At 43.4% G+C, this 22612-nt stretch overlaps 2 protein-coding genes and 2 non-coding genes across 4 annotated transcripts in view; 1 reads left to right on the top strand and 3 right to left on the bottom strand.

Moving 5' to 3' along the window:
- Positions 1–12760, bottom strand: part of PFAS (phosphoribosylformylglycinamidine synthase) — a 49467-nt gene extending 36707 nt beyond the window's left edge. The window contains exons 1-5 of the mRNA XM_070729934.1: positions 12681–12760; positions 5911–6056; positions 4412–4547; positions 3499–3604; positions 1305–1491 (exon numbers count right to left, since the gene is read on the bottom strand). Of these exons, the coding sequence (XP_070586035.1) occupies positions 1305–1491; positions 3499–3604; positions 4412–4547; positions 5911–6049 (568 nt within the window). The 5' untranslated portion in view covers positions 6050–6056; positions 12681–12760. The remainder of the gene's footprint in view (positions 1–1304; positions 1492–3498; positions 3605–4411; positions 4548–5910; positions 6057–12680) is intronic.
- A 1760-nt stretch (positions 12761–14520) lies between these two features.
- On the top strand, positions 14521–14602 carry TRNAS-AGA (transfer RNA serine (anticodon AGA)). The gene has a single exon. It is a non-coding gene; the product is annotated as a tRNA-Ser (tRNA).
- A 352-nt stretch (positions 14603–14954) lies between these two features.
- TRNAS-AGA (transfer RNA serine (anticodon AGA)) lies at positions 14955–15036 on the bottom strand. The gene has a single exon. It is a non-coding gene; the product is annotated as a tRNA-Ser (tRNA).
- A 5890-nt stretch (positions 15037–20926) lies between these two features.
- Positions 20927–22612, bottom strand: part of LOC139154428 (uncharacterized) — a 39636-nt gene continuing 37950 nt past the window's right edge. The window contains exon 19 of the mRNA XM_070729021.1: positions 20927–21058. Within this exon, the coding sequence (XP_070585122.1) occupies positions 20961–21058 (98 nt within the window). The 3' untranslated portion in view covers positions 20927–20960. The remainder of the gene's footprint in view (positions 21059–22612) is intronic.

Raw genomic sequence — 22612 nt, 5'->3', positions numbered from 1 at the left:
CTGTGGGACCTAATCGGTCACTGGGATTCGTGCGGCAGAAGGCAGTCCCGGAGATAATCTGGTCCGGTGCCATGAAGGGCTTAATATTCAACAAATAGTGCATAAACTTACTACCTCCACAGTCTCCTCTCCACCATGGGGGCAGCAGCCATTACTGCAACAAGGGTGATGCTATCCTTGTGGCAACCTGGCAACTTTAACACTTGTGAACTTCAACTCACAGTTGAAGTGCCGAAAAATAAAATAATAAAATCCCCCCCACCCCCAAAAAAAGGTGAAAACAAGATGGTGATGCAAGTGCATTGCTGAAAACTCAGCTTCTGCATATGCACAGAAGGGGGGAAAAACAGGAAAAAAACCTCCCCCCCCCAAAAAAAATTTAAATTAAAAAAAAATTCCTAAAAAAGATAGCGGAGTCCACAGACAGGCACCAATAGAACAGGTTATGTGATGTCATTGTGACGTCACCAGCAGGTTGCTACCGGTTCGGGCAAACTGGTCCAAAATGGGAGGAACCGATCTCTGGTTGCCTCTGTCTTCTTTGTGGCAGATCCTCAGATATTAGAACAGTGCTATCATCTCTCCCCCTAGTCCTACTTTTCGTTGAACTAGACATACAATACAAAGATATTGACAAAATTGAATGGGTCCAAAGACGGGCTACAAGAATGGTGGAAGGTCTTAAGCATAAAACGTATCAGGAAAGACTTCATGAACTCAATCTGTATAGTCTGGAGGACAGAAGGAAAAGGGGGGACATGATCAAAGCATTTAAATATGTTAAAGGGTTAAATAAGGTTCAGGAGGGAAGTGTTTTTAATAGGAAAGTGAACACAAGAACAAGGGGACACAATCTGAAGTTAGTTGGGGGAAAGATCAAAAGCAACATGAGAAGATATTATTTTACTGAAAGAGTAGTAGATCCTTGGAACAAACCTCCGGCAGACGTGGTTGGTAAATCCACAGTAACTGAATTTAAACATGCCTGGGATAAACATAGATCCATTGTAAGATAAAATACAGGAAATAGTATAAGGGCAGACTAGATGGACCATGAGGTCTTTTTCTGCCGTCAGTCTTCTATGTTTCTATACCCAGTTCCTACAACCGTTCTTCATATATTTTAGCCTCCACTCCCCTAATCATCTTTGCTGCTCTTCTCTAGAGTCTCAACATCTTGTATCTCAATATCAATATATTGTAGAACCAAAACCAGAACAAGCTATCAGAAACTCAGCATGCAAACTCCTCGTTAAATAGTTCCCAAATATTTCCCCATCTTCTTTACCGCCCTCAGCTCGTACCAAGCTGGTTGTTGGCCTTCACGAGAGCCGGTCTTCCTTCTCCGAGAATATCAACGTAGAACACCGCTTCGGGGCGGGTTGCTACCGCAAAACTCTGGATGGGTTCGGGGTAGGTCTGCTCCGTCATCCGGTCGTAGAGTGAAGCTACTAGTTGGGTCTCCTGGGATGAGGTGGGCCGTTGGTCGCACTGAAAAACAAAATCAACCTTTGGATTCTGCATTCAAGAAGGGATTTGGGTACCTGGCAAGGAAAACTTTGGATATCAAAGAGAACGGATTCAAGAGCATCCTCTGGAATAGCTAAAGAAAAGAAATTAGCCTATGGAGATTTTATTTATTTTATTTATTTATTTAATTGGATTTGTATGCCGCCCCTCTCCGGCTCACAGCATATACGAGGTACAATAATAAGCAATCCAATTAATAATACATTAAAAAACAAACAAATTCTAATTTAAAAACTTCCAATAACCATTCATTCAACAATCATACTAAAAGCATTCATTGGTCGGGGGGGGGGAGATACAGAAACCCCAGGCGTGGCGGCAAAGATGAGGTTTTAAGCTCTTTAAGAAGGCAAGGAGGGTGAGGGCAGTGCAAATCTCCAGGGGGAGTTGATTCCAGAGGGCTGGGCCCCCCACAGAGAAGGCTCTTCCCCTAGACCCCGCCAGCCGACATTGTTTGGTCGACGGGACTCTTAAGGAGACCAACTCTGTGGGATCTCATCAATTGCTGGGATTTGTGCGGAAGAAGGCAGTCTCTGAGATAATCTGGTCCTATGCCATGCAGGGCTTTATGGATTTTCAATCATCCAGGTCATGGTTGCCCCAAAGGTGCTTTGTCAGGAGGCAATTGGACTTTCCAGGTTTTTTTTGAAGACGTTTTGCTTTTCATCCAAGAAACTTCTTCAACTCTGACTGGATGATAGGGAATGGAAGGATTTATATTCCTTGTAGACAGTTGCATCCTTTTAAGAGTGTCGTTGAGGCCACCTGGAGGTTATTTGTGTCCTCAGGGTCACCTAAGTCAGTGATGGTGAACCTATGGCACAGGTGCCACAGATGGCACGCATAGCCATATCTGCTGGCACTCAAGCCGTTGCCCTAGCTCAACGTCAATTCGCATGAGTATCCCATCCAAATGATTTTTGGCTCATGCAGAGGCTCTGGGAGAGCATTTTTGGCTGCCAAAGAGCCTCCAGGAGGATGGAGGAAGGTGTTTTACTCTGCCCCAGCTCTAGGGAAACATAGAAACACAGAAGACTGACGGCAGAAAAAGACCTCATGGTCCATCTAGTCTGCCCTTATACTATTTCCTGTATTTTATCTTAGGATGGATATATGTTTATCCCAGGCATGTTTAAATTCAGTTGCTGTGGATTTACCAACCACGTCTGCTGGAAGTTTGTTCCAAGGATCTACTACTCTTTCAGTAAAATAATATTTTCTGAAAGAGTAGTAGATCCTTGGAACAAACTTGTAATGTCCGAGGGGTTGGCAAAACGGCCAGGAGTCCTCCTTGATAAGAAATCCAAAGCAGAGAAACAGAGATTCACAGGACAATTAATACCCGAGTATAACCTATTGTTTTCCTGCAGCCTTTCAGCTGCCTCTACTGTTCTTAAGTACTCTAGGACAGTGCTTCCCAACCTTGGCAACTTGAATATATTTGGACTTCAACTCCCAGAATTCCCTAGCCAGCGAATGCTGGCTGGGGAATTCTGGGAGTTGAAGTCCAGATATCTTCAAATTGCCAAGGTTGGGAAACACTGCTCTAGGAGAGTGGGCAATTAGCCCCAAGTCTTACTCCCAAGGAGACTTCCTCTGGAGTAACCATTCCTATCTGTTGACAGCTCTGCGTGTTCGTGCATTAAGAAGAAGAGAGGTCTCTTCCCTCCTCCTCATTGCTATGAGCTGCTGGAGGTTCCGAATGCCCCTGGCTGAACCTCTGCCTCTGTTACCGAGTCCTCGCCATCCTCTCCACTGTCCAACCTGGGTGCCAACTCCGCAGGCCACTGGCGCATCACCAAGCCAATCGCCTCTTAAACGGGATCCGTTTTCAACTGCACGGGCCACTGGCGGGCCACAACAGAAGGGAGGGTGCAGAAGAGTTCCCTCTGCGTAAAATAATTCTTAGATGTGCGTGTGGGAAACAGAGAGGAAACTAGAAGAAACTAGAAAAAAACGTACACGTACTTTGAAAAGGTAGCGTCGGGAACACTCCACTCGATCGATGTTTTCCAACCCAGCCGCCAGGCATACGGAGACAGCATTGGTGGAATAGGCTGTAGAAAAATTCAACCTGCAAGCATGAAGAAGATGAAGATAAATATGGATGGGAGGGGGAGGAAGTTGTTTTGAAATGCAATCTAAATAGATTTGAGGCCATATGTCTTTTAATAATTCAAGTCAGATCAAATAAGTCAATCCTGTTGTTGTTAGTTGCACGGTCGTATCTAACGCATCATGACCCCTTGGACAATGTTCCCCCAAGGCCTTCCTGCCCTCTACCATGCCCCGGAGCCAGGGGTGCTTTCATGCTAGGCTCACATGCGCGCTGTCAGCACGAACACGCAGAGGTGAAAAAGGAGAATTTTGAAGCCATCAGTCTGCAAAACCATGTAGAACAGTGAGGAGAAAGGATGAGCTGTGCCGCGCGATTGGTATATCAGACAATCAGCTGTGAGACGATCAGCTGTGCTGTGTGATCCAGATTAGCTAGAAAGCAGGATTTCTATCTATAGTTTGCCTTCCACTTTGGGATTTATTGTTAACCATGAACTGGGGAAACAAGCAAGCCTCAGGACTCATAAAAAGGGAACTTATGTCATTGGAAGTAAGTAATATCACTTCTTTCTTTATTTCTTCCTTCCTTCCTCCTTTCTCTCTCTCTGTCTTTTTCTTTCTTTATTTTTCTTTTTTCTTTCTTTTGTTCTTCCTGCATCTGTTTCTTTCTTTCTTTCTTTCTTTCTTTCTTTCTTTCTTTCTATCTTTCTCTTTATTTATTTATTTCTTCCCTCCTTTCTTCCCACTCCCTTCCTCCCTCCCTCTTTCTTTCTTTCTCCCAATCCCCTCTCTCTTGCAACTTTGTCTTCACCAGAAGACTTACCGTGGACCAATCTCTATCAGCAGGTCAGACGGGCGTGAGCTGAGAAACGATTTGGATGTGATATCCCCTTCTTCGAATGGACAGCCAAAAACCCACTGCAACATCTCCATCTCCTGGGCGCTTGGGAGAGTCTTTCCTGGTGACAAAACGGGGATGAAAAAAAAAGTAGCCAATTTTTCCATAATCCAACAGGACTATATAACCCAGCAAGCCATTTCTTTGCAAGAGAGGGATGAGCAAGTTCTGAACCAAACCGTTATCACTTAAACAGGAAGAAAACCACCATGATGAACGGGGCTCCCTCGGTTCTTCATTCCAAACCCTCCCTCAGAATCTACGGTGGGCAGGTTGGAGATGCGTGGACTTCAACTCCTAGAATTCCTTAGTCAACCATGTTGGGGAATTCTGGGAGATGACATCCATACTTCAGGGGTGTCAAACTCAAGGTCCGTGGGCCGGATCTGTCCCGTAAGATTTTTGTTTCTTTATTTATTTAATCATATTTCTATGATGCCCTTCTTCTGGTACTCAGGGTTTAGATCTGGCCTGCAGGTCCACCCTGGAAACAGTGAAGAACCAGCCCATTGTGTCTCTGCCCGCAAAAAATGATGGCCTCCTGTAGCCCTCTACCAGCAAAAATGGAGCCCAAGGAGGCCCCATACAGCCAGCCCAGGCTTTCTTTTCGGCCACAACATCCTCCTGCATGCAGCCTCCTAGGACTCTGTTTTCAGCTGAGACAGCCTCCTGCAGCTCTCTGCCAGTAAAAACAGAGCTCAGTGAGGCTGCACACGGCCCATCTGGGCTCCATTTTCAGCCACAACAGCCTCCTGCAGCCCTCTTCAGAGGAATTGGAGTGAGTTCACTGAGTGTGGATCCCACGAGTTCTACAGTGTTCCCTCGATTTTCGTGGGGGAGGCGTTCCGAGACCGCCCGCGAAAGTCGAATTTCTGCGAAGTAGAGATGCGGAAGTAAATACACTATTTTTGGCTAGAAACAGTATCCCAAGCCTTCCCTTAACACTTTAAACCCCTAAAATGCAATTTCTCATTCTCTTAGCAACCATTTAGATTATTACTCACCATGTTTATTTATTAAAGTTTATTAAAAAAAATATTTATTAAAGGTGGACGAAAGTTTGGTGATGACGTATGACGTCATCGGGCGGGAAAAACTGTGGTATAGGGAAAAAAACCGCAAAGTATTTTTTAATTAATATTTTTGAAAAACCGTGGTATAGCCGTTTCGCGAAGTTCGAACCTGCGAAAATCAAGGGACCACTGTATTTGGCTGACAGATGGCTGAGGGAGGCTGTGATGGGCAAAAATGGAGTCTCAACAACTGACTTCGAGGTGGCCATGCCCCACCCCAGTCTCCTGGAGGTCAAACACAACCACGATGCAGCCCTCAATGAAATTGAGTTTGACATCCTTGCCATACATTTTCAAGCCGACAAGGTTGAGCAACATGGATCTAGATCAAATTTGATTCAATCCTCGTACCTGTCCAGTTAACGTTGAAGCACAGCTCCTTCTGGACCGCTTGGGCGCCATTGCCTAAGATAGTTTGGGCAGACTGTAGAAGATTGTTGAGGCCACTCTCACCCTCGCTGGGCCGTTGATAATAATGTAGAACCACCATACCTGTCCTGAGGGGATTAGACAGGCAATGAGGAAACTTAATATACATTCAAAACAGATTTCCAAAACTATCTTGATATTTAGAAATCTTTATTGGCCAAGTGTGATTGGACACAAAAGGAATTTGTTTTCAGTGCATAAGCTCTTAGCGTACATAAAAAATGCATTCATCAAGAATCATAAGATCCAACAATTAGTGATAGTCATAGGATACTAAATAAGCAATCAAATCATACGAGGAAACTAAATAAAACCATATTTATTTATTTATTTATTCATTCATTCATTTGTTTGATTTGTATGCAGACTCAGAGCAGCTCACAACAAGAATAATACAAATCCAATACTTAAAAACAGTTTAAAACCCTTAATATAAAAAACAATCATGCATCTCATACAAACCATACACAAAGCGGAAACGGCCCAGGGGAATCAATTTCCCCATGCCTGGCAACAGAGGTAGGTTTTAAGGAGTTTGCAAAAGGCAAGGAGGGTGGGGGCAGTCCTAATCTCTGGGGGGGGTTGATTCCAGAGGGTCGGGGCCGCCACAGAGAAGGCTCTTCCCCTGGGTCCCGCCGGACGACATTGTTTCAATATAAATAGTAAAGATATAAGCAACAAGGATATAGTCATAATTAGAAAAGAAGGATGGGAAGAATAACACCGTTAAGTTATCTAAGATGTATAAAGGTATGTCAAATGAATGTTGGAAGTTTAAAAGTAAAGAAGGGACTTTTTATCATTGTGATAAAGCAAAAAAAAAAAGGAGTATGATTCATATTTTAATACAGAAAAATCTGAAGATGGAGATAAAAATGAAACCAGAATTTTCTCTTTGGGGCCTGATGGAAAAAGACCTGAAGAAAAAAAATAGGAAGTTTGTTACTGTATATGTTGACAAAAGCAAGACTATCGTATGCACAAAAATGTAAGAACACTTTGATGCCTACTATGGACAAATAGCTTCAGAAGTTGATGGAATTGGCTGAAATGGCAAAACTGACTACTTTGATTAAAGAACACAACAAGTACATTTGTTTTCACGTGGAAACCATTTGTGAACTTTATGCTTGAAGTGGAAAATAATGAAACTTTGATTTTGGGTTTAATAATAATAATGACAACAGAGTTGGAAGGGACCTTGGAGGTCTTCTAGTCCAACCCCCAGCTTAAGCTGGAAACCCTACACTACTTCAGATAGATGGTTGTCCAACATCTTCTTTAAAACTTCTAATGTTGGAGCATTCACAACTTCTAGAGACAAGCTGTTCCACTGATTAATTGTTTTAACTTTTTTAAAACTGTTTTAGTTGGTATTTTAAAAAACTTTTAAAATTGTTTTAACTGTTTTACCGAATAGATTGATAGATCTTTACAGAAATGGCTTGTTCATATTATTATGAAAAAGCAAAATGTTGTGATTGGATATTAAAGCCTTATTCTACTGCAACAAATGCCTTACTTTACTACAACAAAGAGAGTTGGTGTTAAGTGTGGAAAAACTGTCATGAATCACTTATTTAGTGCCATTGTAATTTTGAATGGTTCCTAACCAAGGTTTATAAATTAAGAACTACCTGTACAGTCATACACGGCACTAGAAAATCCAATCATATTTTCTTCCTTTTATTCTGTTACCACCCCTGGAAAACTGTAGAACAATGGATAAAACGTAAACAAGACAGACACTTTTTGGTATCTGGGATCCTATCTCCAAAGCAATGGTGACATCAATGCTGAGGTGCCAGCAAGGGGAAATGCAGTCTGGTTGTGTTGGCGAGAACTCACCAATGTGTTATGTGACAGGTGAATGCCAACCCATCTTAACTCTTAAGATTTACAAGACGGTCCTGTTGCACGGTATGCCACTGAATGCTGGACAGCAATAACAGGGACCAAAAGCTCTCTCCATGTCCCATGGAAATGAAAATGCTCCATTGGGTATCGGGCATCTCCCTTCTTGACCACGTCACAAATATCACCATGCGACAGCATTTTGGTACGGCACCAATTATAGAGAAGATGAGAGAGGGCTGATTCTGCTGGTATGGACAGGTCCACAGAGCAGCACCTTCCACTGTGGCCAAGGCTGCCTACCACCTAGAAGCCAATGTCCGGCGACCTCAAGAGCATCCAAAACAGGGATGGCAAGATACCATCAATGAAGACATGGAAGCTGCAAGCCTGTGCCCTGCAGACGCAGCTGACCGTACAAAGTGGTGTTTAATGATCTGAAAAGTGGACACTGCATCTGCGGGAATACTCTAGGGAGGGGGAGGAGAGGTGAGGAGAAGGGAAGGAGGAAAAGGAGGAGGAGGAGAAGAGAAGGAGGAAAAGTGAGGGAGGACGAAGAGAAGGAAGAGGAGAAGGGGCGAAAAAGGAAGAGGAGAGGAGGAGGAAAAAGAAGAGAAGGAGGAGAAGGAGGAGGAAGAAGCAAGAGGAGGAGGGGAGGAGAAGGAAAAGGAGGAGGAAAGGAGGAAGAGGAGGAGGAGAGAAGGAAAAGGAGGAGGGGAGGAGGAATAGAAGGAGGAGGAGGAAGGGAGGATAGGAAGAGAAGAAGGAGGAGGAGGAAGAGAAGGTGGCGCAGCAGGTAGAGTCCAGTACTGCAGGCCATTAAAGCTGACTGCTAGATCTGCAGGTCAGCGGTTCAAATCTCATCACCTGCTCAAGGTTGACTCAGCCTTCCATCCTTCCAAGGTTGGTAAAATGAGGACCCAGATTGTAGGGGTAATAGTCTGGCTCTGTTAAAAAGTGCAATTGCTAACATTGTAAGCCACCCTGAGTCTAAGGAGAAGGGCGGCATAAAAATCGAATAAGTAAATAAATAAAAATAAACCAGGAGGAGGAAGAGAAAGAAAAGGTGGAGGAGAAGGCAGAGAAGGAGAAGAAGAAGAGGAAGAGGCAGAAGAGGAGAAGAGGAGGAGGAGGAGAGGAGGAAGAATAATAATTCTGGATAAGTTCATAAAGAGCAGACCTACTGAAGCTATTATGGCACAGAAAAAAATGATTCAGGATCAGTTCTTTATTATTATTTATTTATTTACTTATTGGATTTATACGCCACCCTTCTCCGAAGACTCAGGGCATTTATAACTGTTGCAAGACTCTCCCCAAAATTTTAGTAGTTGGCAATTGGCCTGTATTCCAATTCACAGAACCCAGATGCTGCAGCCGTGATCCGGATCAGTCGTTGAACCTTGGGAGTCACATGATCCCCATCTGCAAACTTCCCAAACGGCGTCTGACAAGCAAAGTCACTGAAGGCAATTCCGTATTCGCTTAACAACGGTGGGATTCACTTAATGACATTTGCAGAAAAGGTCATAAAATGAGGCTCCGCTCACTTAACAGCTGCATTCTGATCCCAATGGTGGTCGAAAGTCGAGGATTCAATTTTTTTTAATTTTTTTTAAAGTATCAGCTAGGCCTAGTCGTCAATAGATGGAAAACACTTGAGCGAAAAGGGAGCAAATACTGCATTTTATTTCAGAGGTCACCTAGGTACGTTTGGCAACTTCCCTGTATGAACGTGAACATGGTACTAGCAGACGTAGGTCTTACTCCAGAGAGCAACTGATTGATCTAAAAGACCTCAGAGCAAATATCCAACGGATGAGCCAAAGAGGTCGTTGGCCTTCAAATTGCTCACAATTCTTGCTTCACTCAAAGCTTCTGAGCAACAACTTTCATTAGTCTACAACCAATTGCACAAAACTGACAATTGCGTATCACAGGGCAAGGGTCCATCCTCTACCTGGAAAGGAGGGGTTTTTTTCTTCCAAAAGTGGTTTTGCCATTGCCTCTTTCCTAGGCCTCAGAGAAATGATGGTCCAAGGTCACTCAGCTGCCCCAAGGCCTCGAACTCTGAGTTTCTAGCTTGATAGCTTTAACCATAACCATCTCCCTGATGTATCAAATATCCGAAATAGGTTAAATGCTCATTAAGATACAAATTGACATGCTAAGAGTCAAAATTCACAAAATTCTAAAAAGCAATTTAAGGGTGCCCCAGGCAGGAAGTCTGAGTGAAACTGCTCATTATGTACCATTATGATGAATGTATTTTTACAATGACAATCATGATTTATCACTAATAGCTTTCATGTACAATGAGAGCTTATGCACTGAAGACAAATTCCTCGTCTGTCCAATCACGCTTGGCCAATTCCATTTTAAATTGCTTTTATCTAGTTTTAGTAATCATTTGTTTCCGGGCCTTTGTTCTTTGATATGGCCCAAGGCGGAAAGAAAGAAAGAAAGAAAGAAAGGAGAAAAAGACAGAGAGGGAAGGAAGGAAGGAGGGAGGGAGGGAAGGAAGGAAAGAAAAGAGAGAAAGAGAAAGGAAGAAAGGAAAAGAGAAAGAAAGAAGAAAAACAAAGGAAGGAAGGGAGGGAGGAAGGAAGAAGAAAAAGACAGAGAGGGAAGGAAGGAAGGAGGGAAAGAAAGAAAAGAGAAAGGAAGAAAGGAAAAGAGAAAGAAAGAAAGAAGGAAGGAAGGAAGAAAGGAAAACAATTGGCCAATAAAGAATTCTTATTATATTATATTCAAATGCATATATATGTATGTATGTATGTATGTATGTATGTATGTATGTATGTATGTATGTATGTATGGTGCATGTATATATTTATGTATGTATATAGCATGTGTATATGTGCATTAAGTATGTCTTTGGGTAGGCAAGACATGTTGCAGGGACTGGGCATGGCTACTCTAGTGAAGGATCAGAGGTGACATGATAGCAGTCTTCCAATATTTGAGGGGTTGCCGCAGAGAGGAAGGGGTCAGGCTATTTTCCAAAGCACCAGAAGGCCAGACAAGGAATAATGGATGGAAAGAGATAAAGCAGAGATTCAACCTGGAAGTAAGGAAGAACTTTCTGACAGGGAGAACCATCAACCTATAGAACAGAAGTTGCCTTTCCGAAGTTGTGGGAGCTTCATCACTGAAGGCTTTCAAGGAGAGATTGGACTGCCATTTGTTGGGGACAATGTAGGCAAGGTCTCCTGCTTGGCATTGAGGCGGGGTCAGACTAGATGACCTACAAGGTCCCTTCCAACTCTATTAATCTATATACCAGGGATGGTGAATCTTTTTCCCCTCGGGTGCCGAAAGAGCCTGCATGCGTGCTATCCCACATGCGCAAGTGCCCACATCCATAATTCAATGCCTGGGGAGGGCAAAAAAGCTTCCCCCACTACCTGGAGGCATAGTTCCCTCTAAGCTGAGCAGTGAGTAATCGCTCACTTAAAAATCATCAACTCAGAGTTTTCCAAACCTGCCCAGAAGCCGAGAGGGAAAGAGTGAGAGGGAAGGAGAGAGGAAGAGAGAGAAACAGATAGAAAAAAGAGAGGAAGGAAGAGAGAAAGAAAATCAAAATCTAGTTTGAAACTAGCTCAACTATTTAAGTGGCATTTTGATATTGATAGAGTTGCCCTATTATGAGCTCACTGTTATAGACACACAGTACAGTATTTTATTTTGAAATTCTCTGAGGCAAAACAGGGTGGGTTTTTTGTTTGTTTGTTTGTTTACTTACTTACTTATTTATTATTTCTGTGCCGCCCAGTCCCGAAGGGACTGCCGCTCAGACACTATACCTTTCCGCCCACCCCCCCCAAAAAATTAGAGGGAACACTGCCTGGAGGCCCTCTGGATACTGGAAACGGCCTGTTTCCAAACTTCTGACGGGCCTAGTAGGCTCTTGTTTCACCGTCCCCAGGCTCTAAAGGCTTCCCTGGAGCCAGAGGAGAATAAAAACGCCCCATCCCCACGGAGGCTCTCTGGAAGCCAAAAAAACGCCCTCCCACAGCCTCTGGGTGAGCCAAAAGTCAGCTGGCCAGCACACACGTGCACGTTGGAGCTGAGCTAGGGCAATGGCTCATGAGCCAGAAGATATGGCTGCGCATACCACCTGGGGCACTCGTGCCATAGGTTTGCCATCACTGCTACATACCCTTTACTCTTGCGAGCAGGCAACAGATTTCTGCTTCTAAGGCAGTGTGCTTGCAGTTAAAAAAAAAGACAATAAAGCTTATCTTGCCTCAAATTACCGAACTCAAACACAAACCTAAATCGAGTCAAACTTTATCCAAACTTTTTTCATAATCCAATCTGTCCATATTCCTTTTTCGTCAAATAATGGGGGGGGGAACCCCTAAAACATTTCCTGCTTGAACCGGTGTCCCCAACAAAACCAGACATCCCCCCTCCTTCCTCAAATACCTTTCCGCCCCAAATGCCTTTCCCCCTCAGTCGGCCCAGGGTGATGGGAGTTGTAGTCCCACACGTCCAGGGCTACGGACGCTTTCTGCAGATGCACGTGTTTTTCTTCGGGAGTGCCCAAGTGAAAGTTTGCCCCCCCCCCCCAAAAAAAGACCCTCGGCACGTTTTTTAAATATTTAAAACCCCAAAATGTTTATCCCCCATCTCCCTCTCCTGCTCGATCCTCCTCCGATGCGGACTTCTTTGCAAGAAAGCCTCCCCCCTCCCATTTTTTTCCATGATCCCAAATCCGGGGCGCAGAGGAGGGTGGTGAGGAAAACAACCCGCTTTTTCTCCCCGCGAGTTTCCAGGGTCGCGGGGAGAAAAAGTGGGATGTTTTCTTCACGACCTTCAAGCTGCAGCCTTACCTGCCCTGGGCTTGGCGTGGATCTGCTCGCTCGCTCTCTAAGGCGCGCGATCCCCAAGATCACGGGGCACTTGGCGAGGCTGGAGCGCACCGCCCTTTTCCTGGGAGGGGCGAGTGAAATGGGTGGGTGGGAGGCGGCCAGAGCCCCGCCCTCATCTCCTATTGGCTGCCTCGCTTCCTCCTTTTTTCCCCCAGCTTTGAAAAGGGGCCGCACAGGGCAAACTTTGATCGCAAGGAATAGAATTTATTTATTAATTAATTAGAGTTGGAAGGGACCTTGCAGGTCATCTAGTCCAACTCCCCTCCTCCCCCAACCGCTCAAGCAAGAGTTATATTTTGGACAAATGGCAGTCCAATCTCCTCTTGAAAATCAAAAGTGTTGGAGCGCTCACAACCTCTGCAGGCAGGCTGTTCCACTGGTTGATCGCTCTCACCGTCAGAAAGTTCCTCCTTATTTCCAGGCTGAATATCTTTGGTTAGAATACAATAGAATAGAATAGAATATTATTTATTGGCCAAGTGTGATTGGACACACAAGGAGTTTGTCTTTGGTTCATATGCTCTCAATGTACATAAAAGAAAAAGATACATTTGTCAAGAATCATGTGGTACAACACTTAATGATTATCATAGGGGTCAAATAAGCAATGAAGAAACAATGAATATTAATAAAAATCTTAGGTTAAAAGCAACAAGTTACAGTCATACAGTCCTACGATAGGAATGATGAGAAAAAATTAGTAGAAATAGAAGTGGAGACTTAGTAAAAAGTTGGACAGTGTTGAGGGAATTATTTGTTTAGTAGAGTGATGGCGTTCGGGGGGAAAAACTGTTCTTGTGTCTAGTTGTCTTGGTGTGCAGTGCTCTGTAGCAACGTTTTGAGGGTAGGAATTGAAAAAGTATGTGTCCAGGATGTGAAGGGTCAGTAAATATTTTCACAGCCCCCTTTTTGACTCGTGCAGTACACCGGTCCTCAATAGAATAGAACAGAACAGAATAGAATTGAATTTTATTGGCCAAGTATCATTGGACACACAAGGAATTTGTCTTGGTGCATAAGCTCTCAGTGTACATAAAAGAAAAAGATACATTTGTCAAGAATCATGTGGTATAACACTTAATGATTGTCATAGAGGTCAAATAAGCAATGAAGAAACAATATTAATAAAAATCTTAGGATACAAGCAACAAGTTAACAGCAACAATGGAAGGCAGGTTGGCAGCAGTTGTTTTTGCTGAAATTCTGATTATCCTCTGAAGTCTGTGTCGGTCTTGTTGGGTTGCAGAACCATCCAACCAACCAACCAAGTTTCCATCCATTATTCCTTGTCTGGCTTTCTGGTGCTTTGGAAAGCAGCTGACCCCCTCCTCTCTGTGGCAGCCCCTCAGGTATTGGAACATTGCTATCAAGTCACCCCTAGTCTTTCTCTTCGCTAGACTACCCATGGCCAATTCCTGTTTTAGTTTCCAGACCCCTTATCATCTTGTTGCTCTCTTCTGCACTTTCTCTAGAGAATTGGTTCTCAACCTGGGGGTACGGACCTTTCTTTACTTTTAAACAACTGTTTCACAGGGGTTGCCTAAGACCATGGGAAAGACAAATTTCCATGGTGTTAGGAACTAAAGTTTCTATTCTGGCACCTTGGAACATATTTTTAAAATCCCTCTGACCTTCCAATCAGTTTAACACTCTGCTAGGAGAATCAGGGCCAGACTTATGGTTGGAGGTCACCACAACATGAGGAACTGTATTTAGGGGTCACGACATTAGAAAGATTGACAACCACTGCTAGAGTTTCAATATCTGTTTTGTAGTGTAACCAAAACATAGTAAACATCTTGTAGTCATGGCTGAGTGGTTAAGGCGATGGACTAGAAATCCACTGGAGTCACCCCACGTAGGTTCTAATCCTGCTGACTACGGGCGGAAAAAAGGAGTAAAGATTTGGTTACCTTAATTTGAGTTTATTTATTTATTTATTCGATTTTTATGCCGCCCTTCTCCTTAGACTCAGGGCGGCTTACAACATGTTAGCAATAGCACTTTTTAACAGAACTAGCATATTGCCCCCACAATCCAGGTCATATTTTGGGGACAATTTAATAAATTTGGAGGGGCAAAAAGTGGTGGGTCTGAAACATCAGAAACGACCCTAGGAGGATCCCTTTTTTTCCCTCCACACAAGATTTAAAAATTGAACTGACCACAGGCAAAAAATAAAAATGAACAGATTCTTGGCAATTGTGAGAGAGTAAGTAATCTGCACACTACTTCCGTAGTCGGCAGGATTCGAACCTGCGCGGGGAGACCCCAATGGATTTCTAGTCCATCGCCTTAACCACTCGGCCACGACTACCATATATCTTCTTCATGTCTAAATACTTCCTGCAATAGTTTGGCGGGGAGGGTCTGCTTCTTTTAAAGTGGTTTCCAAGGCAACGAGAACTGTATCTCAGCCTCATTCGCCTGTGTGATCAGTGTGTGCTACTTGAAGGCTAGTCCTTAAAATTGCAAAAAAAGGACAAGGTTGGTTCTGCAGAATTCATGCTTTCATCAATCAATCAATCTGTTGTATCAACAATATCACTTTGAATAGAGAATCCTACATGCAAGCTTAGAAACATAGAAGACTGATGGCAGAAAAAGACCTCATGATCCATCTAGTCTGCCCTTATACTATTTTTTGTATTTTATCTTAGGATGGATATATGTTTATCCCAGGCATGTTTAAATTCAGTTACTGTGGATTTACCAACCACATCTGCTGGAAGTTTGTTCCAAGCATCTACTACTCTTTCAGTAAAATAATATTTTCTCATGTTGCTTTTGATCTTTCCCCCAACTAACTTCAGATTGTGTCCCCTTGTTCTTGTGTTCACTTTCCTATTAAAAACACTTCCCTCCTGAACCTTATTTAACCCTTTGACATATTTAAATATTTCGATCATGTCCCCCCCTTCTCCTTCTGTGTTCCAGACTATACAGATTGAGTTCATGAAGTCTTTCCTGATACGTTTTATGCTTAAGACCTTCCACCATTCTTATAGCCCATTCAATTTTGTCAATATCTTTTTGTAGGTGAGGTCTCCAGAACTGAACACAGTATTCCAAATGTGGTCTCAGCAGCGCTCTGTATAGTGGGATCACAATCTCCCTCTTCCTGCTTGTTATACCTCTTGCTATGCAGCCAAGTATCCTACATGGTCAGGGTCCAGCTTTGTGGATCTCCTTCCCGGGTGAATTGATCCTATTACCAATTGGCTTGGAGTGTTGTTATTTTTTTTATCAGAGGTGATTATTGAGTCTGCCATCTGCACCTCTATAACTGATTTGGTGTGGTTCTTTGAGCCAACCAGACTGGCACAGACTTCAGAGGAGAATCAGAACTGCAGAAAAACCAATTACTGCCAACCTGTCTTCCATTGAGGACCTATATTATTATTATTATTATTATTATTATTATTATTATTATTATTATTAATTAGATTTGTATGCCGCCCCTCTCCAGAGACTTGGAGCAGCTCACAACAAAAACAACAATGTGACAAATCCAATATATTAAAAGACATCTAAAAACCTATTATTATAACCATGCTACATATATACAGTGATTCCTCGATTTTCGCGATCTCGTTCTTCGCGAAACGCTATATCGCGATTTTTCCCACCCGATGACAATACTCTATTCCTTCCTTTCTCATCTTTCTTTCTCTCTCTCTTTCTCTCTCTTGCTTCTTCCTCTCTCACACTCTCTTCCTCCCTCTCTCATCTCTTTCTTTCCTTCTCTCTTTCTCTATCTCTCTCCCTCTTGCTGGCGGGCGGCGGGCGGGCCGGCGGGCGAGCGGGGGCATCAGCGAGGAAGACCCAGGGAAGGTTCCTTCGGCCGCCCAGCAGCTGATCTGCTCAGCAGCGCGGCAGCAGCGAGGAGCCAAATCGGGGTTTCCCCTTTGTGTGGGCGGCGGGGAAACCCCGATCTTCGTCTGCTCGCTGCTGCTGCGCTGCCGAGCAGATCAGCTGCTGGGCGGCCGAAGGAACCTTCCCTGGGTCTTCCCCGCCGCCCACGCAAACTCCACCATCTGCGCATGCGCGGCCATGAAAAAGGGTGCGCATGCGCAGATGGTGTTTTTACTTCCGCAACCCTACATCGCGAAAAATCGATTATCGCGAGGGGTCTTGGAACGGAACCCTCACGATAATCGAGGGATCACTGTACTACAAGAGTCAAAAAGAGGGCTGTGAGAATATTTACTGATCCCTCACATCCTGGGCATAAATCGTTTCAACTCCTATCCTCAAAATGACGCAAACCAAGACAACTAGACACAAGAACAGTCCGTCCCCCCGCCCAGAATATCATTACTCTGCTAAGCAAATAATTCCCTCAACACTGTCAAAATATTTCCTAAATCTGCACTACTATTACTATTAATTTTTTCTCATCATTCCTGTCAACCATCTCCTCCCACGTATGACTAATTTGTTCTCTGTATCTTTAAGATTTGTTATTAATATAGTTTCCTGATCACTTATTTGATCCCTATGACAATGATAAAGTGTTACACCTCTTGAATCTTGACAAATATATCTTGGGAGAATATGCACCAAAGACAAATTCCTTGTGTGTCCAAACATATTTCGCCAATCAAGAATTCTATTCTATTCTATTCTATTCTATTCTATCCTATTCTATCCTATTCTATCCTATTCTATCCTATTCTATTCTATTCGACTCTACTCTACTCTACTCTACTCTAATTCTTTAAAACTTAGGTAAACTAGGATTGTGAATTATTTCTGTTAGTGCATTTTGGGGCTTGGAAGAAGAGACTGAGTAACCATTCATCTTTTGTGAAGCTCCGCCCCACCAGAGAAAATTATTTGGGGGGATATTAAAAAAGGCAGGCTTGAATATTTTCCCTAAAGGAGAAATGGGAGGGGGGATCCTTAAGGGAGGAAAAAACCAGCCCATGTTTCCCAGTCCCAAACAGGGACTGAGGAGGCCAACTTTTAAAAACACTGTTCAAAGTGTTGGTAATGACCTATAAAGCCCTACATGGCATCGGACCAGAATACCTCTGGGACCGTCTTCTGCCGCACGAATCCCAGCGGTCGATAAGGTCCCACATATTTGGCCTTCTCCGGGTCCCATTGACTAAACAATGTCATCTGGCAGGCCCCAGGGGAAGAGCCTTCTCTGTGGTAGCCCCGGTCTTCTGGAATCAACTCCCCCCCCAGAGATCAGAACTGTCCCCATCCTCCTTGTCTTTCGTAAATTGCTTAAGACCCACCTATATCGCCAGGCGTGGGGGAATTGAAACACCTCCCCCAGGCTTACAGATGGTAAGCTTGTATGCTTGTGTTGTATGGTTTTTTAAATGATGGGTTTTTAGATGCTTTCATTTAATTATTAGATTTGTTACACTGTATATTGTTTTTATTATTGTTGTGAGCCTCCCCGAGTCTACAGAGAGGGTTGGCATACAAATCTAATAAATTATTATTATTATTATTAATTATTATTATTATTATTAATCCCTTTCAAGACTCCAGAGTGTGAGAAAGAAACCCACCATATTTTTTCTTTGCAGAACAGTTGAAACTTGGCTTAAAACCAAAGGCCTGCAGCTCCTTGGCACCGGGAGACATTTTGCCGAGCCATCTCAGCAGAAATGCCTCGAGGACACAATGTGAAATCACTGCCCACTTTGGTTGCTGGCGTCACTGCATGAATGCAAAATAAATAAATAAATAAAATGTTTGGGTCAAGGTTACATTACACCATCCTCATGTAATTCACCAGCTTCAGCTTCTCTCAAATCTGATAGGAAGATAGACCAGATTTTGTCCGGTGTGAGACTTGTTGGCCTTTGCTAGAAGACGCTGTGTTCGGACTACTTTTGCAAGATGACAAAAGAGCCCGAGAGTACTCACAATCCGAGGGTGTTTCACACATATACACCTTTATTACTCTTTTGGGCACACATACACACACGCACCTGGTTTTTGCAAGGGGTTGCCAATATTCCAGTATTTCAGGGTGCTTCCACAAAGAAGCAGGGGTCAAACTATTCTCCAAAGAACCCGAAGGCAGGACAAGAAGCAATGGATGGAAATTAATCAAGGAGAGAAATAAAATAGAACTAAGGAGAAATTCCTTGACAGAAGAATCAGTTTGAACACTTCAGAACTCATTTGTGCTCCATCAATGGAGGTTTTAAAGAAGAGAATGGACAGCCACTTGCTTCAAATTGTGTAGGGCAGTGATGACGAACCTATGGCATGGGTGCTACCGGTGGCACCAGAGCCATATCTGTTGGCACGCAAGCCATTGCCCTAGCTCAGCTCCAACATGCATGTGTGTGTTAGTCAGCTGATTTTTGGCTTGCACAGAGGCTCTGGGAGGGCGTTTTTGGCTTCCAGACAGCCTCCAGGGGTGGGGGTGGAAGAAGGCGTTTTGGCCCTCCCCTAGGTCCAGGGAAGCCTTTGGAGCCTGGGGAGGACGAAACACGAGCCTAGTGGGTGCATCAGAAGTTGGGGAAAAGGCCATTTTCAGCCTCCAGAGGGCCTCTGTGGGGTGGGGGAAGCTGTTTTCGCCCTCTCCAGACATTGAATTATGGGTGTGGGCACTAATAATAATAATAATAATAATAATAATAATAATAATAACAACAACAACAACAACAATAATAATAATTTATTAGATTTGTATGCCGCCCCTCTCCGAAGACTCGGGGCGGCTCACAACAATAATAAAAACAATGTTATAGTGGAACAAATCTAATATTAAAAGAAAAAAAAAGACATATAAAACCCTATCATTTAAAACCAAACAACACATACATACCAAACATAAAGTATAAAAGCCTGGGGAAGGTGTCTCAGTTCCTCCATGCCTGGCGATATAGGTGGGTCTTGAGTAGCTTACAAAAGACAAGGAGAGTGGGGGCAGTTCTAATCTCCGGGGGGAGTTGATTCCAGAGGGCCGGGGCCGCCACAGAGAAGGCTCTTCCCCGGGGCCCGCCAAACTCATGCATGTGTGATAGCACACGCGCGCGCTTTCGGCACCCGAGGGAAAAAAGGTTCGCCATCCCTGGTGTAGGGGCTCCTGCTTGAGGAGAGGGTTGGACTAGAAGACCTCCAAGGTCCCTTCCAGCTCTGTTCTGATTGAGTGATTGAATTCAATGCAAAGCCATTTCTGCAGTTAGCCTGGAAGTCGAAGGCTGATGTAGGGATAGTTCAGTTGCTGTTTCCGTTGGCAATTTGCGGGAAGCCAACTTTTCTAGAGACCTGGATCGGGACAAAACCGAGCCCTCTAATCGAAGTGGAAAATACACACTTTGGTTTCAAAAGGGGAATTAGGCAGCAAGTAAATCTACTTATTTTTCCTGACCGATTTGGAAGCGCACGCTTTGTGCCACTGTCAGGCGTGCGTACGTCTGGGAAAATGGGCGGAGCCTCACGCCGCTGCTCTACCAGTTCATCAAACCTCTAGCAGCTGCCACTACCGGTACACCTGAGTCAGTAGCATTTCCACCCCTGGAATTAGGGAATGTTCGTCTACAATATATATATTAGGAAAGGGAGGAAAACAGGAGGAATGGAAAGAAGGAAGAGAAGGAAAAGATGAAGGGGAGTGATAAAAGAAGGGAGGGAGGGAAAGAGGAAGGAAAGAAGGAAGGAATGAATGAGGGAGGGAAGGAAGGAAGGAAGAAGGGGAAAAGATTAGAGATGGATAGAAAGAAGGGACGAGGGAGGGAAAAAGAATGATTAGAGATGGATAGGTGGAAAGAAGGAGGAGGGAGGGAGGGGAAAAGAATGATTAGAGATGGATAGGTGGAAGAAAGGAAGGAAGGAAGAAAGGAGGAAGAATGCACTGCACATGGACATAATAGGGTTAAAAAGAAGGAGAATGAGATCATTGAAATGTATCTTCACCCTATCCTTTCTTTCCCAGTTTCTTCACACAAAGTTGATGATGGTAATGTTCTCATGAGAAAAAAAAAAAAATTGTGCAACGGTAACATCCCAATCCAACCCTTTGCAGTTTTATGCTTGCACAACCTTCTCAACCTAGCTACAGAGTTAACCCCTTTTTGTGTGCTGCCTTGAATCACAAACTAACCAAACCAGTTGTGTTTGCTCAATAAACTTTGCCACTATAGCCAAAAATAAAATTAACCAAGATTGCTACACCAATGCTGTCATTTTGCTGCAATCCAAATGGAAAAAAAAAATATGGACGCATATAAGATAATCAAAGAGTTGTTTTTAATCATCGTTTCAATGGCCAAACAATTGAACAGGAAGGATTGTAGCAGCGAGTTCACAAAGAGCCACACTGAAAGAAATAAACCAAAGCCAGGTCTTCCCTTTTGCATCTGTAAGAAATAAACACACAATTCAGCACTTGAAAAGTCTCAATCCACTCACTAGAAACCAAGCACTCTCTTTTGTAACATTTGTAGCTCGGGGTTGACGCGTGGAGTCCTTGGTGCCCTCTGAGCTTGGTTGTTTTTTGCAGACATTTCATTACCAAACTAGGCATCACCACTCCAGCACTGATGATGTTATTTAGTTTGGTAATGAAACATCTGCAAGAAAGCAACCAAATTCAGAGAGTACCAAGTACACAGTCTTGTAACCATTACCAAACTAAATAACTCCTTAAAACCCACCTCTGCCGTCAGGCATGGGGGAATTGAGACTTCTCCCCCAGGCCTATATAATTTATGCATGGTATGTTTGTGTGTATGTCTTGCTTTTTAAATAAGGGTTTTTTAGATATTTTTAAATATTAGATTTATTGTGCATTGTTTTTATTATTGCTGAGCCACCCCGAGTCTACGGAGAGGGGCGGCATACAAATCTGATTAATAATAATAATAATAATATCATCAATGCTAGAATGGAGTGGAGTTTGCATTTATTTTTATATACCAGTAACTGCCCCATCATTTTTGATGAAAATGGTGTTGGTGGTTCCTTGTACAGACTTTTGTTTACTGTTGTGGTTAGCTCTGGCCCAGCTCCTGCCCCAAGGACTGTGGATGTGGGGGAGACATCCACATGCTGCAGGCCTGTTTTGCCCCCGGTGGAATCTGATGATGAAGGCTCCTCTGACCAAGAAGACATGAGTGACAGGGAGGAGGAGAGTGTGGCAGACAGCTCAGAAGGAGATCAATTATCTCGCTCCTCCTTGGATTCAGAACAAGAGTTAATGATGCAGCCACGCATGCGGAGAGCGATGCATAGGCAACAACAACTGAGAGATTATTATCAAAGAAAATGAGGCCACCTGTGGTTGGGTGGGGCTGTGGTAATTAGTGAGGCTGCTATAAATAGCAGCCTGTGGGTTTGGCCATTGTGGAGGATTATCTGATTGTTGTGTTTAGTGACTGCTTTACTGACTTTGACTTTTTGTGTGCTGATTTTTCCCCGCTTTGAAACTAAACCAGAGCAAAGTGTGTGTCACTTTGTGAAAGAAGGACTGTGAATTGCCTCACAGCTGCAAGATAAGTATCACAGAACTGATAAGGGACTTGTATAAATTACCAGTTTGTTTGGAGACGAGTGCTCTTTGCTATACCAAAAGAGGGCTTAGTTTAAGTGAATTTTCATTATAAAGAACATTGTTTTGAATTTTCAAACGTGTGTGTGTCTGAAATTTGTACCTGTGAATTTTTGGGAGGATTCTACCAGAGACCCCGACAGAACAGTTTACTGTCAATTTGTTTTCCAAGCCACCAAGATTATTACCACCAGTTCTGACAGGGCAAACCAACAGGGAGCAAAACACACTCTTCTCTTTTACTAGTACTGTATCATATATATAAATATTATTATATCTTTGTATACCACCAATACGTACCTGACAAAATAAATAAATAAAATAAAATAAATAAATTAAATTTAATTTAAAAAATCTCCTAGAG

The sequence above is a fragment of the Erythrolamprus reginae genome, chromosome Z (assembly GCF_031021105.1).
Source record: "Erythrolamprus reginae isolate rEryReg1 chromosome Z, rEryReg1.hap1, whole genome shotgun sequence".
Taxonomy (NCBI): domain Eukaryota; kingdom Metazoa; phylum Chordata; class Lepidosauria; order Squamata; family Dipsadidae; genus Erythrolamprus; species Erythrolamprus reginae.
This window is presented reverse-complemented; position numbering and strand designations above follow the sequence as displayed.